This window comes from Vigna angularis, chromosome 5, assembly GCF_016808095.1.
Source record: "Vigna angularis cultivar LongXiaoDou No.4 chromosome 5, ASM1680809v1, whole genome shotgun sequence".
Classification (NCBI taxonomy): Eukaryota; Viridiplantae; Streptophyta; class Magnoliopsida; order Fabales; family Fabaceae; genus Vigna; species Vigna angularis.
Window position 1 is genome coordinate 9,262,044 of NC_068974.1, and position 16,192 is coordinate 9,278,235.

Sequence of the window (16,192 nt, forward strand, 5' to 3'; positions counted from 1 at the left end):
TAAAATAAACAAAAAAAGTCGTGTGAGTGCTCGTGCGATCGTACGCATCAGCCTAGTGCTCATTACGCAAAACAATAAAAAATAAGGAAAAAGCCGTGTGAGTGCTCGTGCGATCGTACGCATCAGCCTAGTGCTCATTACGCAAAACAATAAAAACAAAGAAAAAGCCGTGTGAGTGCTCGTGCGATCGTACGCATCAGCCTAGTACTCATTACGCAAAAAATCTAAATATTACATAAAAATACCAAAAAAATATAAAATCTTCAAAAAACCAAAAACAGCAACACTTTCAAGCAAACAAACAATCTTTCTGGTCAGAACTACGTGATCCTTGATTCTCCACCAAAAGTGGAGATACGTAGGAGCAAGGCCAGTCCTTGTCAGGCTCATTCTCCCAAAAATCCAAATCATTTTCTGAACAATTTTTCAAACAAATTTTCAAGCAGTTTTCTAAAAGAACTACGTAACCCTGATTTCTCATTCTAAATGAGAATACGTAGGAGCAAGGTCAATCCTTGTCGGGCACAAAAAACTAAAAAATATATTTTGTTTATTTAGAAGTTTTATTTTAGGGGATAGTTAAACATTTTGAAAACCACATCATATTCGCATATTTAGTTAAAGGTACTGCCTTAGGGCAGGCGTTGTAGGGTGCTAATACCTTCCCTACATGTAACCGACTCCCGAACCAAGAATCTCATTTTTGCAGACCATGCTTTATCATTTTATGGTTTTTCCGTAGTTTTCCAGAATAAACTATGGTGGCGACTCCAAATCTCTTTTTCAGAACCGTTTTATTTTTCGGATTGTCGTCCCGTCGCGATTCTGGTTGCGACAGCATTGTAACTAGACAATTGTGTAATTACTTAACTAATTAAGACTGAAAAGATATTTTGTTGGTTTTTAAATGCAAATGCAACAAAATTAAATATGAATGCAAATTGATCCATTGAGGCTAAAACACAAGAGTGAATGGATGATGTTGATAATATGAGATGATAATGTTGTTGGGTTTTATATTTCACCATCCTTACTTTTATGCATATAAGAATTCATCTTCTTCATTAAATTGTTAACGTCACTCACTAAATTACTTAAAACCCGATCCCTCGGCAAAGAAAGCCTATCCTTAATTATTAGACCACAATCCCTTGCATCCCTAATAATTAATTTTGCATTACGAATAGAAGCTTAAGACAACCAAACCTTCTATCCCCACCCCCTAGGAAATATTGCTTTTGGGAGAAATTCTCCAGATCCTGGTTTCTAGGTATTTCCCAATAACAAAGAAAGCCACATATAATAAGCATAGAGCAAACGAGAAAATCCCTAACAATTAATGACAGAAGCATATAATAATTCAGAACAAATTCAAATACATGAAAGTTTAGAGGTTACATCTTCCCCAACAACAAATAAGATTAGTTCTCCATTGTCATGAAGAAACTAGGTGTACAATAGAATGAAAGAGATAGAAAAACCCTAGAAATTGAAGAGGAGAGCTCCCACATCTCCAAATCTACTTCCAAAGGGGAAAAACGTGTGTTTCTATGCTCAAGCCATCAAGAGATACCAACCCTAGGTCGTGCAAGTCCTTAAATAGATCAAAATTGGATCATGGGCCAACGTCGCTCGCGCTCAGCACCCTAAGTGTGGGCAAGCAAGCGAAACTGTGAGAGAACTGGCGCTCAACACCCTTGGAAGGGCGCCCAGGCGTGCTGCGGTGTAGAGTGGCACTGAGGGCCCCAAAAAGGGGAAACCAGACGCCTTGCGCTGGCCTTGCGCTAAGCGCCACTGAATTAAAAACAAGAGTTCAAGTAAGCTTCTAAGTCAAAAAGAGTTGATTAAAAATCAAAATTGCATCACAGATAACGGTATATGCAACCGTTATCACAACCCCAAACTTGAAACTTTGCTTGTCCTCAAGCAAAATGTAACTTGGCTTCAAACAAAATAATCATATTACAATGGTCAAGCACATCAAAAAGCATTCTCTTCTTAGATAAGTAAATCAGTCATGTATGCTTCTCATAAAAAGATCAATCAAGATATAATGACGCTTTAGCCAATCAAGCTCAACTATGGTGCTCACATACTCAAAAAATACACAACAGATGCAAAACTTTATGAGTGATCAACAACCAAGCAGAATGTCAAACTATTTTGCATGGAACCATTCCTCACCAAACAAAGTGTTTCACTCAAGCTTACAGGTGTATAGTTTATAGTGAGGTCTCAGTGTCTCTTTCACTCTACTATCACAATGTCACATGAATCAAATTTGCCTTTCATTTAAATACCATCAAACACACTCACAAGCAAGTTATCATTACAAGAGCTTTTCAAGGCTTGTAACACGCCGGGCTAAGAAGAAATTTGGTTTTTCTAGACAACCAAATTCCTTGAGTTAAGAGAGTGCATAATTCATTTATTTACATTAACAATAATCTCTCTTTCTCCTTTTACATGAGAAACCAATCTTCAACTCATACCCAAATTTCCTTTCATTGAGCTTAACCTTTTCTTTTCTTTCTTTTCTTCTCTTTTCTTTTTCTTTTGATTTTTCTTTGCTCAATGCTCTTTAAAGATTTTCACAAAGTTCTTTCCGGTTTCCCACTATCCTAAACTTGAACCATTCTCCATTACCATATAAACATACTCTACTTAACTCAAGGCAAGGATTTCAAAAAGTTTTTTTTTTTAAATTTAGGCTCAAGGTTCAAAGGATAGAAAAAACATTGTTCTTTTCTCTCTTTCATCACACCAACATAACTTCAACAACTTCCTAGTCACCATGTTTACTCTTCTTGAATAAGGAACCTCAATCTTAATAGCTTTAATCACCCATAACTTGTTCTTGTATCTCACTGGTGAACAAGTTTTCTTCATTATCTGCCTTCTTCATCTACTATTAACACTCTTATATACTTCCAAACCTAAAAAGAAAGATTCTGATGATCTTGCGTTCCTAGTACAGATTTTTGGATTTTAGCCTGTGTTATGATGTCGACAAGTGTATCAAATCGTATCAAGTAATATAAAATGGTAAGACCAATTATCGTATCCTAGAGGACTCACGACACTGAACAATTGTGTAATTGCTTAACTAATTAAGACTTAAGAACAATTTTTGGCGTTTTGAATGCAAATGCAATAAAAATAAACATGAATGCAATTTGATCAATTAAGGCTAAATAATAGAATGAATGGATGAAGTTGATAATATGATATGATAATGTTGTTGGGGTTTAGATTTCACCTAATCACTTTCATGCATATATGAATTCTTCTTCTTCATTAAATTGTTAACGTCACTCTCTAAATTACTTAAAACCTGATCCCTCGGCGAAGAAGTCTATCCTTAATTACTAGACCATAATCCCTTGCATCCCTAATATTGAATTTTGTATTACGATCAGAAGCTTAAGACGACCAAACCTCCTATCCCCATCCCTTGGCAATATTGCTTTTGGGAGAAATTATTCAGATCGTGATTCGTAAGATATCTCCTGATACTCAGACAAATCATAAAATATAACAATTTAGCAAAGGAGAAAACCCCTAACAATTAATGAAAGAAGCATATAATAATTCAGAACAAATTCAAATACATGAGAGTTTAGAGGTTACATCTTCCCAACAACAAATAAGATTAGTTCTCCGTCGTCATGAAGAAACTAAATGAACAATGGAATGGAAGAGATAAAAAAACCCTAGAAACTAAAGAGGAGAGCTCCCACATCCCCAAATTTTCCTCCAAGGGACGAAAAATGTTTTTATGTGCTCAAGCCATCAAGAGATACCAACCCTAGGTCATGCAAGTCCTTAAATAGATCAAAATTGGATCATGGGCCAACGTCATTGGTGCTCAATGCCCTAAGTGGGGCGCCCAGGCCCCCAATAGCACAAAAACTAGCGCTCAGCCGCCCTTTCTAGCGCTCAGCCCTGCTAGCTGGCGCTTAGGGCCCCTTTCTGGCGCTCAGCTTCAGCTTGACTATTCTACACTACGTCTTTTTTTGCATTCCAACTCCTTGGTACTTTAATTCCTCTTTTAAATCATTCCAATAACATACAAAATCAAGGAAATTTAGTGATAAAATCATCAAGCATACCCTCTACTCACTTATTCACTAAACTATAGTAAAACATGAGTTCAATCAAGCTTCTAAATCAAAAAGGCTTGATTTAATATCAAAATTGAATTACAAATAATGGTATTTTACACAGTTATCACAACCCCAAACTTGAAACTTTGTTTGTCCTCAAGCAAAATGTAACTTGGCTTAAAAAAGATAATCATATTACAATGGTCTAGCACACCAAAAAGCATTTTCCTCTAGGACAAGTAAATCACTCATGTCTGCTCACCATATGAAGATTAGTCAAGATATAATGATGCTTTAGCCAATCAAGCTTCATTTATGGTGCTCACATAATTAAGACATACACAACATATGCAACAACCTTATGAGTGATCACCCAGCAGACAAAATGTTACCCTGTGTGCATGGAACTATTCCTCACTAAAGACAGTGTTTCACTCAAGCACTCAAAAGTGTTTCACTCAAACTCAAAGGTGTATAGTGAGGTGACACTCTTACACTCTACCATCACAATGTCACATGAATCAAATTTGCCTTTCATTCAACCACATATCAAACACACTCACAAGCAAGTTATCATCACAAGGACTTTTTGTGGCTTGAATTGAGGTCGGGCTAAGAAGAAAATTGGTTTTTCTAGATAACAAAATCCTTGAGTTAAGAGAGTGCACAATTCATTTATTCACATTAACAATAATCTCTCTTTCTTCTTTTATGTGAGAAACCAATCTTCAATTCATTCCCAACTTCCCTTTCATTGAGCTTAACCTTTTTTTTTCTTTATTTTCTTCTCTTTTGCTTTTTGGTTTTGCTCAATGCTCTTTAATGAATTTCACAAAGTTCTTTCCGGTTTCTCACAACCCCAAACTTGAACCATTCTCGATTACCATATAAAAATACTATACTCAACTCAAGGCAAGGATTTCAAAAAGTATTTTTTTTTTCAAATTTCAAATTTAGGCTCAAGGTTCAAAGGATAGAAAAAACATTGTTCTTTGATCGGTTCACATATTGGCATTGACTTATATGGGAGAAGAACAAATGGCCTTGATCATGTGTAACAAGCATGCAAGAGGTTTAATCATAGAAACGTAGGCAAAATCAATCATGCTTCCAAGACAATAGTATTCAATCAATCAAAAACTCTAGAGTCCAACCTCTCACCGGTTAATTCAAGTTCCACAATTTAATAAACATCATGTCCAGCATATTAATCACAATTGAAATCATGCATCTGTTTTTAACAAAACTATGAGAAAACGCCATATATGCTTAAAAGCCTCACCAATCATTAACTCAACATGCATCATAGAGCAAAACACAAGAATATTACTCATAACAAACAACAGTTTATCACATCATACCAAACCATTACATCACAATTCATTAAACCAAGTACATAAGCAAGCTAAAATAAAAACAAAATAAACAAAATTCAAATAAGCATAAAAATAAAGCAAAATAAATCATGATCTAGTAGCATCCATCAGTAGATGTTGTTAGTAACATCCATCAGCAGATGCCTAGTAGCATAACATCCATTAGTAGATGCTCTTAGTAACATCCATTAGTAGATGTCTAGAAGCATAGCATCCATCAGTAGATGCTCTCATCCATCAGTAGATACTCTCATCTGAATCTTCATCATCATAGCATCCATCAGTAGATGCTTTAATCTAGTAGCATCCATCAGTAGATGCTCCTCTTCATAGCAACATCCATCAGTAGATGCTCTCATCTAAATCATCCTAACATCCATCAGTAGATGCTTTCCAGCATCCATCAGTAAATGCTGTTATACTTCAAAGCAAAATCAAATCCAAACCACACAAATAACCAATTAAAAGAAAAAGTTAGAAACTGGGTTGCCTCCCAATAAGCACTTGTTTAACATCACGAGCCTAACACTATTAAGCACAATCCGGATTTTGGATGTTGGTGCTTTTCTCTCTTTCATCGCACCAACATAACTTCGACAGCTTCCTAGTCACAATTTTTACTCTCCTTGAATAAGGAGCCTCAATCTCAATAGCTTTAATCACCCATAACCTATTCATGTATCTCACTGGTGAACTAGCTTCTCTTCATTATCTTTCTTCATCATCTACTATTGCCAGTCTTCTCTACTTCCATACCTAAAAAGAAAGATTCTGATGGAACTTGAAGGCTGGCGCTCAGCACCCTCAATGGGGCGCCCAGGCGGTGATGCGTGACATCCTGTGCCGAGGGCCCTTCAATGGCCACTAGACGCCCTTTGACGTTCTTCAGCCTTCTTCTCTTTTTGATGATCTTGTACTCCTAGTACATATTTCGGATTTAATCATGTAGAAACTAAACAATAATGCACTAGAGCACCCAATTAGCACCAACAAATAAAAAAAATTATAGATAAAAAGATAAAATTAAAGATAAAAAGATAAAATTAAAGATAAAGTCTAATCGGTTAAGAATCACACAAAATTATAGTTTAAACCACGAGCCCCGGCAACGGCGCCAATAACTTCTTATGATGTCGACAAGTGTAACAAATCGTATCAAGTATTATAAAATTGTAAGACCAAGTATCGTATCCTAGAGGACTCACGGCACTAAACAATTGTGTAATTGCTTAGCTAATTAAGACTTAAGAACAATTTTTGGGGTTTTGAATGCTAATGCAATAAAAATAAACATGAATGCAATTTGATCAATTGATACTAAACACTAGAATGAATAGATAAAATTGATAATATGAGATGATAATGCTATTGGGGTTTAGATTTCACCTAAGCACTCTCATGCGTATATGAATTCTTCTTCTTCATTAAATTGTTAACGTCACTCTCTAAATTACTTAAAACCCGATCCCTCGGTGAAGAAAGCCTATCCTTAATTATTATACCACAATCCCTTGCATCCCTAACAATTAATTATGCATTACGATTAGAAGCTTAAGACGACCAAACCTCTTATCGCCATCCCTAGCCAATATTGTTTTTGGGAGAAATTCCCCAGATTGTGATTCGGAAGATATCTCTCGATACTCAGATAAATAATAAAATATAACAATTTAGCAAAGGAGAAAATCCCTAACAATTAATGAAAGAAGCATATAATATTAAAAAAAATTATTTTCAAATCCACTCTCAGTTACCTCCAAATCTAGTCAAATAAACAACAAAAAAATTTACATTCAAATCCTCTCAAATCCCCTCAATCATTCTCCCCCAAATCCATTCAAGTGAACAAAGCCTTAGACTCCTCTACTGGGAAGTAACTTCAACACTCCTCTCATTTTATTTTACCATGTATTCCACTCCATTCATTATGATTCTAAGGTTAAGTTAAATTAATGTGTTTGTTTCTTTTGATTATTAATTTGAGTTATCTTTCTTTTGTCTTTCATCTCTCAATCACGTTAAAAGTGTTTGTTTCTTTTGATTATTAATTTGAGTTATCATAAGGTGTTTAAATCTATATGCATATTGATTATATTAGTTCTAGGGTTTTTAGGTTTGATTGAGAATGTATTTTGATTGAATTTAGGAACCTTCATATGATTAAACAGATTTTTGGTACTAATTGAGAATGTACTTTGGCTTGTTCTAAGAACTTTAACAATAACTAATTGAAAATTTACTTTGATTAATTAAAATTTAGTTTGATTAGGATATTTAAGAATAGACATGATTAAACACAATAGGATTTAATTGAGAATGTACTTTGGTTGAATTTATTGTGAATAATCTAGAAAGGTCTTGCTTTTGATTGAGAATCTACTTTAATTAATTGTAAGATCGCCCTCAACGTAATTAGAATGTACTTTAATTCATTTGAAACTCGAATGTTAATCAATTGAACAATAATTTGTGGATAACCGATGATTAATCTATCTTGGAAAAGTAGTGGAATTAACCTATTTCATTATAATTGTTTCTAAGTTTCTTACTTGTTATTCAATTAAACTCACAACATTCTTCAAACATTAATTTCTCTAGCATAACTTTTCACTTTTATTTTTAAGCATTGCATAGCATTTACTAACCTTTCAGAGTCTCTAAAAGAGTTAAGTATTGAAAAACAACCCCGTATTCATTAGGAAACGATTCAGGGTTACTTTAACCCTATCTTGTTCGTTAATTACTAACTTGGCAATACTGAAGTTGTCTTGTAAAGTTGTATTAATTTGATAGCTTCAACAACAACGTATCACTTTCAAAGAAGAACTAGGCCAGATATCGGATACCGGACACTACATATCGATATCTTTTATTGTCTACTAAGGGTACTCTAGTGTTACAACACTTAGCCAAAAGCGAGCCTCGTTTCACAAGTAAGTTGGTCATTGGACCTTAGGACCAATGGGATCATAAGTTGTGGCTCATTCGAATGGACCCATGGTCAATGAGGTAAACCTATAAATAGTGCATTAATGATGGTTTAATATTCATTTTTTGAATTTAATTCAGATGTGACTAAAGAGATCTAACCAAATATTGACTTAAGCGTCAGAAAATCTTTTGCAGACATTCGTTTTTCGGTGACAAAATTAGAAGGCTCGAAAGACAGATACTGGATAATGTGAAAAAATCGCGAAAAGAATACATTTTTGCAAGATATATCGACTCATTAAGAATAATTACATTATATTTTGTTGAAGTACGGTCAATAACCATTTTCAAAATTGTGAATGTTAAACCTATCACATTATACAAAAATAATTTTCACAATTTATATAATTTTTCCAAAATGTAAATATTCTAAATCAAAATAGCATCGGGTTTGAAAGAGTATGATATATCAACATTCAAAACTTAAGAAACTAAATACTATGTCACCGTAAGAATGAATGATAAAAGAAATTTGCATGGAATATCTAGGGTTGTACGGTTTCAACAGAAATAAACATAAATAATGGTAAGGAAAGTGTAGCTTACAAAATAAGTACAACAATTTCAAGTGAGTATAAAGTAGTTTGACTTTGACCTAATGAGCAAGATTAAAGATGAACAAAATGTCACTTGAATTATTTTTTCTTGTAAAGAGTTAAATACATTAATAATAAACATGTATCTAATTTCTTAAATTTTCGAGTCATCTAATTTATATGACTTATTTGAAAACTTTAAAACCCAACTAATAAGTTATGTATCTATCTAAAACTTTAGAATTAAATTAGAATAATTAATCGAGTGCAAGAATGTAAATTAAACAAGCGATTTTACTAGCAAATCATATCCATAACTTTTAATTACATGAATTTTTTAATATTACTTAAGTGATTATCTAAATTTATTTATATTCATTTCATGCTTTTAATTAAAACATGTGTCAGGATGGCCGAGTGATCTAAGGCGCCAGACTCAAGTTCTGGTCTTCGAAAGAGGGCGTGGGTTCAAATCCCACTTCTGACATTTTGTAACTTGTCAAATTTTTTGCTTATAATGTATATTTTGTTTTTCGTTTTAAAACCTTCTTAATATATATTCTATTATTAATGTACAAAGATATTATTAATGTGATGTCTAAAAATAAGATTTTTCTCGTGTCCAATGTGAAGAAACATCCTTACATTTAGCAATATCATGAACATATATTTAATAATATGTTTTGTGTAGATTTTGGTCTTTGAAATATTTGCAATTTAAATTATTTAGAATTTTAATTTTAATAACACATGAGAATAAATTACAGGAAAACATTTGACAAAGATTCACCTTAGTTGAGAAGCACAAGCCATTTTTATAGAGAATTTCTTTTATCCAAAAAAACTTGTTGACTTTTATTAAAAAAATTGATGAATATATAAAAACAACTTTTAACACTTTGTTAGAGAAATCTCTTTTTGATATATGTTTTGTCATTTGGCCAATGAACCTATTTGACAAATGAAAACAAATATTCTCTTCAATATATTTATAAATATTGAATGAAGTTTTTTTTTTCTTGTATTATATGTAATCAAGTTTTTTTCTTTTGAGATTAAACGTCAAATTTTTATTAGGATATTTAGAGAAATCGTTAGAGTTTGCAATTGTTTTTGTTTAGCTGTGCAAGAAGTTTTTTCACACTTTCTATAATTTAAATTGTTTTTACGAAAAATGTCGCTTTTTGAATACGATATTACCTACTTCGTATGTAAAAGGTTGTATGCTTAGCATTCATTAATACGAAGATTATATTTTTATTTGTTATAATTAACCTCAAAAGTTGGTTGATAAATTTCCCAAACATGCAGTCATTGGACCAGAAAAAAAGTTAAAAGAGAGTCAAATTAAGTCTTCGTAGTTGTTCATGTTATAGTGGGTACATATTATTCCCTACAAGTCATGGACAACTATGATAAATTCACATAACTTTCGAAGACTAATTCAGATAACAAAGGTTATGTAAGGATGATTTTGTGGAGGACAGTTATATCATGCAACTTGTAACCAACCTTGATTATATTTCCATGGTCAATTATACTCACTAGTGAATAAAAAAAGTTATTTGTTCCACTAATCATGTTCTTGGATGGTTGAGTAAAAAATTGATTTTTTACAGTGCCCACTGCCCACAATTTTTCAAAATATGATGTTTGGAAGATCTTCTAAACTCATTTTTAAAATATCTTTCTCAAACAACAAATGATTTCTTTCCAAGTTAATCTTACTAAAATCTGTATAACTAGAGGGTAATAAATCAAAAGGAACTTTTCAAATATATCTCATCTCACGATCCTACACTCTCCTATGCAGAACAAAAACTTTTAAAAAAGTTTCTGTGTTTATACGTAAACCACTTTGTTCATTTTATGTTTCAGTAAAAGCATACTCCATTTTCAATTTCTTGTGTCATGTCTTTTCAAACTGAAAACCGTTCAAAATAATTAATCATATCGATGGATAAATAAAGTAGCTAAACCTAAATATGAAAAGAATTATTCTTGTAAATTTAAGATGACTTTTGAACTTCTTCTAGTGGTTCGATTCTGTCAGTAGTTCATGCTCTTGTTGTCTTTCTGTTTGTTTGGTAAATCATTTTATTGATAATTTGGAAAAAAGATAATTTGATGCTTAAGTCAATTTTTGATTAAGATAAAATAGAATAAATATAATAAATTTAAAAGTATTAAATGTTTCACCTCAATAATATTGATGTCTATATCAATTATATTAATTATTATGTGTATTAAAAAAGTGGAATAATTTTTTGTTAACAGGAAGACTAATTAAAGCTGATTAAACTTTCCATGCAGGACCCTTAATTCATATAATCATTTTCTCCTTATTGAAGTAAATTACTCAACCTATTTAGATCAAGACTGAACTCAAGAAGTCTCATTTCATCCTTTCCCTCTACTTGTTCACTTCTGTTATGTCTTGACATAGTAAGGCCATGTTGTTGTGTGTTAACACTCCAGCAAGTGTACCGAATCGTATCAAGTAATAATCAATGGTAAGACCAAGTATCGTTTTCCAAGAGACTTACGGCCTAGACATTCATGTGATTTCTTGATTAATTAAGACTTGTAACCAAAATCATAGTGTTTATAATGCAAAAAATAAATGATTGCAACTGTGTATCAATTGACTTGAAGAATGCACAGGTGATTGATGTATAAAATATGGAATGATTATGTTGTTGGGGTTTCCAACTTATGCTATCCACTCTCATGTATTTATGAATTCATCTTCTTCATTAATGTTAATACCACTTTGTAATTTACCTTAAACCCGATGTCTCGGTGAAGAAAGCCTATTCTTAATTACTAGTTTACAATGTCTTGTATCCCCAACAATTAATTATGCATTACATTCGCACAGAAGCTTAAAGGCAACCAACCCTCCTATCCCTATGTCTAGGTAATATTGCTTTTGGGAGAATTTCCCCAGTTCTAGATTTTCCCATATGTGTCCATATCGACAAAATCAATAATCATGCAATTGAATGAATTAAACAAAGCATGCATAGAGCGTAGAGGAAAAACCCTAACAATTAATGAAGTAAAGCATTTATAATATAAATCAATTCAATACATGAGAGTTTCAAAGGATTACATCGTTTCCCCAACAACAATGGAGGTTTAGTTCACCATTGACATGGTGAAAGTAGATGAAAATATGGAAAATAATTAAAGATAAAACCCTAAAAGTTAAAGATCAGAGCTTCTGCATCCAAAAATCGCCTCCAAGGGGTGAAAAGAGTGTTTCTACACCTCCTTCTGTCCAAAGATTTGAACCCTAAGTCGTCCAGAACCTTAAATATAGTGCACAAAAAGTCCAACCCATGAGACTGGCGCTCAGCGCCCCACTTATGGCGCTCACCGGTAGCTGCGACACTCAACTGATGCTCAGCGGTGGCGCTCAGGCGTGAAACAGTGGTTGCAGCACTCAAGTGACGCTCAATAGTGGCGCTCAGGTGTGAAACAATGGTTGCAACACCAGACTGGTGATCAACGGTGGTGCACAGGCGTGAAACAGTGGTTACACCTTTAAATTGGTGCTTAGCGCCCTAAAATGACGCTCAACGCTATCTGTGATTCTTCTATGTGCTACTTTTCCCACCTTTCCTGACTCCAACTCCTTGCTACTTTAACTTCTTCATCCAATTCATCTTAATTCCTGTCAAAATAAGGAAAACCAAGCATAAAACCAACAATACCACCTTCAACTCTCCTATTCTCACAACTTAAGCAAAATCATGATTTCAAGCTAGTTTCTAAGTCATAGAGGGTGTTTTTAATATCAAAATTAAGTATAAAAATAACGGTATTTCAACCGTTATCATTGTGATATTACTGCAATTCTATTTAATTTCATTCTTTTGACTCTGTACGTAGTGTGCATTGGTATGCATTGTACCTCACTCTAGTCTTTGCTGAACTTGGTTTACATGCATTAGTATAGTGTGCACTCATAGAGTTAATTATTAATTGCATGTCAATATTTCACAGATTTGCTGGTTTAGGATAACCAGTTACATTCTCCCATCCTCTTCTTTCTATTTCCTCTCCAAATTGTGGGGCCAAAGATAGTATCCACCCCACTTTTCTTTCCATCAAAAGCCTTCAATCTTGGACTATTTGGAAGTGTCGCTCATGCTTATGAGAAAGGAACTTGTTTGACTAGAAACGTTCCAGATCCTTTCTCTTGTTCCCCAAGGTTTTAACTCTCTTCCCTGATGATGAAGTCATCCCTGCATCACAAACAATTCACAAAACCACAAGAACATCATCAAGCATTAGCATAAAAAACAATCCAAACTCAGTCTTCTTATCACCGCTGAGGTGAAAACAGGAGCCCTCAGCGTTACCTACAGCAAACAACATCCAACCAGACAGCACAAATGGCCAACAACCAGAAAAACCAACTCTGCAGAAATCGCGCTGACCGCCCCTTAGAGGACCCTCAGCGCCAATCAGTTCAGTTTTAAAAAATAGCCCTAGCTGGCCTTAAACGCTACTCACATGCATTTTTCACAATTCCAATCATCAATCAAACATTTTAATCGGTCCAAACAGTGATTATTTCAACAAATCATGCATAGATATCAAACTTCCTCAAGAATCATGTTTGGACCACAACATTCATTCAAATTCATACTTGCAAATGCCCTAGAATGTAAAATTCATGTACGTACTTTGTTGGAGATGCTCAACTTGTGAGGAATGCCAACTGAAATTGAGGAAACCAAACCCTAACAGTAGTGCTATCAACAAACCCCAAACTTGGATGGAAGAATTATGAAAAATGAGTGGAGAAAGGGTTTTGGAGAGGGGGATGAAGAAGAAAGTGGAGAGTGATTTGAAGTGGCTAGAAAGAGTAAATAGTGAATGGGGCGGCTAGGGCAAGACCTAGGGTAGAGAAAGCATATAATGGGCCAACATACGCTAAGCCCAATTTTTAACTTAAAACCCAAATCTGCAGAATCGCGCTCAACGCCCCAAACTGGCGCTAAATGGTGAGTGTGACACATTCTCTCCTCTTTTCTTGCTTTCCCTAAACGTGCTTTAATCAATATTCACTCAACTTCAACTCTCAACTTTTCGAATTTCATTCATCTTTCACTCACTTCACATACTCTCACTTAATCAATGCATTTAATCTCTCACACCACTTAATCATTCAACACTGAAGAACCTATAATGCAACTAGAACAGAAATAAATCAAAACACACAAAGATAAATTCAGACAACTGGGTTGCCTCCCAGGTAGCGCTTGTTTAACATCACGAGTTTGACCCATGAATCCTCCAACATCCTTCAGTAGATGCATATCTTTCTCACCAACACCCATCAGTAGGTGTGTATAAGCATAATATCCTTTAGTAAATACTCTATCACCTAACATCCATCAGTAGATGCTAAACCATAACAGTCTAATAACAAAATACAACAATGTTCCAATGTTTTTAAATTACAACACCAAAATAACCAATAACTCAAAGAAATTAATGTTTTCAAATCACCGGGGCGCCTCCCAATAAGCACTCTTTTAACGTCATTAGCTTGACCCAATAAAGCTCAAGTTCCATCTTTAATGTTGGTGTTCTTCTTGCTTTCACCACACCAACTCATCAATTGCTTTCGGTCCACCTTCTTGACTCGTCTTGAATATATAGCTTCAATCTTTATCACTCTATTCTCTTTAAAATCCTTCACAACCCACAACTTGTTCTTGAATCTTATAGGCGTGCCAAGTTTGAATTGTGTATCCAATAAGTCATCATGAACCACCATTCCTTTGTCATATTTTTCTTCTTCCCTAACCTATGACAAGAAACAATTTTTACCTTTGATGACTGGCTTGACAAGTTTAGAGCTAATCACTGGTGCATCCTCACATGCAGCTTTATGATTAGTCTTCTTCTCTTGAATCTGCTGCTCAGTTTTGAAGACATTAAAGATCACATTTTCCTCTCGGTCTTGAAGCACTATGATCCCATCATCCACATTGATGATTACTTTTGTCATTTTCACAAACGGCCTTCAAAGAATAATTGGGATCTTCTCATCTTCCTCCATCTCCATCACCACAAAATCTACCAGGAATTTAAGCTTCTCTATACAAACCACAACATCTTCCGCTTCACCATAGGGTTTCTTGGAAGATCCATCCGCCATAAGCAAAGTCATCTTTGTTGGCTTGACTTCAAGATCATCAATCCTTTCAAGCATAGATAAGGGAATCAAATTAATGTTTGACCCTAAATCAAATAATGCTTTCCTTATATTCACCTTCCCAATAATACAAGGAATAGTAAAACTTCGTGGATCTTTCACTTTTGGAGGAAGTGGTTTCTCCAAAATAACACTGCAATCTCCCTGTTCATCCATAGTCTCCTAATCTATATATCTCTTTTTGTGAGGAATTGCTTCATGTGTTTTGCATAAGCAGGAATTTGCTGCAGTGCTTCGGTCAAAGGTATAGTAATCTCCAATTGCCTGAAGATCTCCTTAAAACACTCATATTGTCTTTCTTTATCTATCTTTTCACGCCCCCTAGGATAAGGAAGAACTTTTTCAAATTTTTCACAATTTTTCTCTCCCCTCTTCTTTTCTTTCTCTTTCGTCTCAACCTGACAAATTCTCTCTTCTCTTTCTTCTCTCTTTTCTAACTCAAATCTTTCTTTTCTCTCTTCCACCCTCTCATCATCTATGCTCACAATAGCTTTACACTCTTCCTTAGGGTTAACCTCAGTGTTAGCCCCAAATTGCTTTTCTGCTTTGTCTTCTATCTTTTTGGCTAGTTGGCCAACTTACATCTCCAAATTTCTTATAGCAGCTTCAGTGCTTTTGTGGTTGGAGATAATCACCTGCATAAATTGTTGAAGAATGTCTTCTAGCTTTGTTGATCTCTCATTTAGTTCATATACTTGTTGCCATAATGATGGTAGCTGTTGTGGTCTATTAAATTGTCCTGCTTGTCCAACTTGTCCATTTTGACCTTGACCCATGCTTGGGTGAGGTTTCCACCCTTGGTTGAAGTTTCCTTGGCGGTATTGGAATTGATTGCCCATATAATTGACATCTTCTTGGGCCTCTACTGGAAAAGCACATTGACCATTGATATGATCACCACCACATAATTCACAAAGTTGTTGAACCTGTGAAACGTTCTTCATC

The 16,192-nt window shown here is 34.3% G+C and overlaps 1 protein-coding gene and 1 non-coding gene across 2 annotated transcripts in view; one reads left to right on the forward strand and one right to left on the reverse strand.

The window, feature by feature from the left end:
• The window catches only part of LOC128196618 (uncharacterized), a 37,390-nt gene extending 22,350 nt beyond the window's left edge, over window positions 1-15,040 (reverse strand). The window contains exon 1 of the mRNA XM_052878105.1: window positions 14,860-15,040. Within this exon, the coding sequence (XP_052734065.1) occupies window positions 14,860-15,040 (181 nt within the window). The remainder of the gene's footprint in view (window positions 1-14,859) is intronic.
• TRNAL-CAA (transfer RNA leucine (anticodon CAA)) lies at window positions 9,413-9,496 on the forward strand. The gene has a single exon. It is a non-coding gene; the product is annotated as a tRNA-Leu (tRNA).
• Window positions 15,041-16,192: the final 1,152 nt, after the last annotated feature.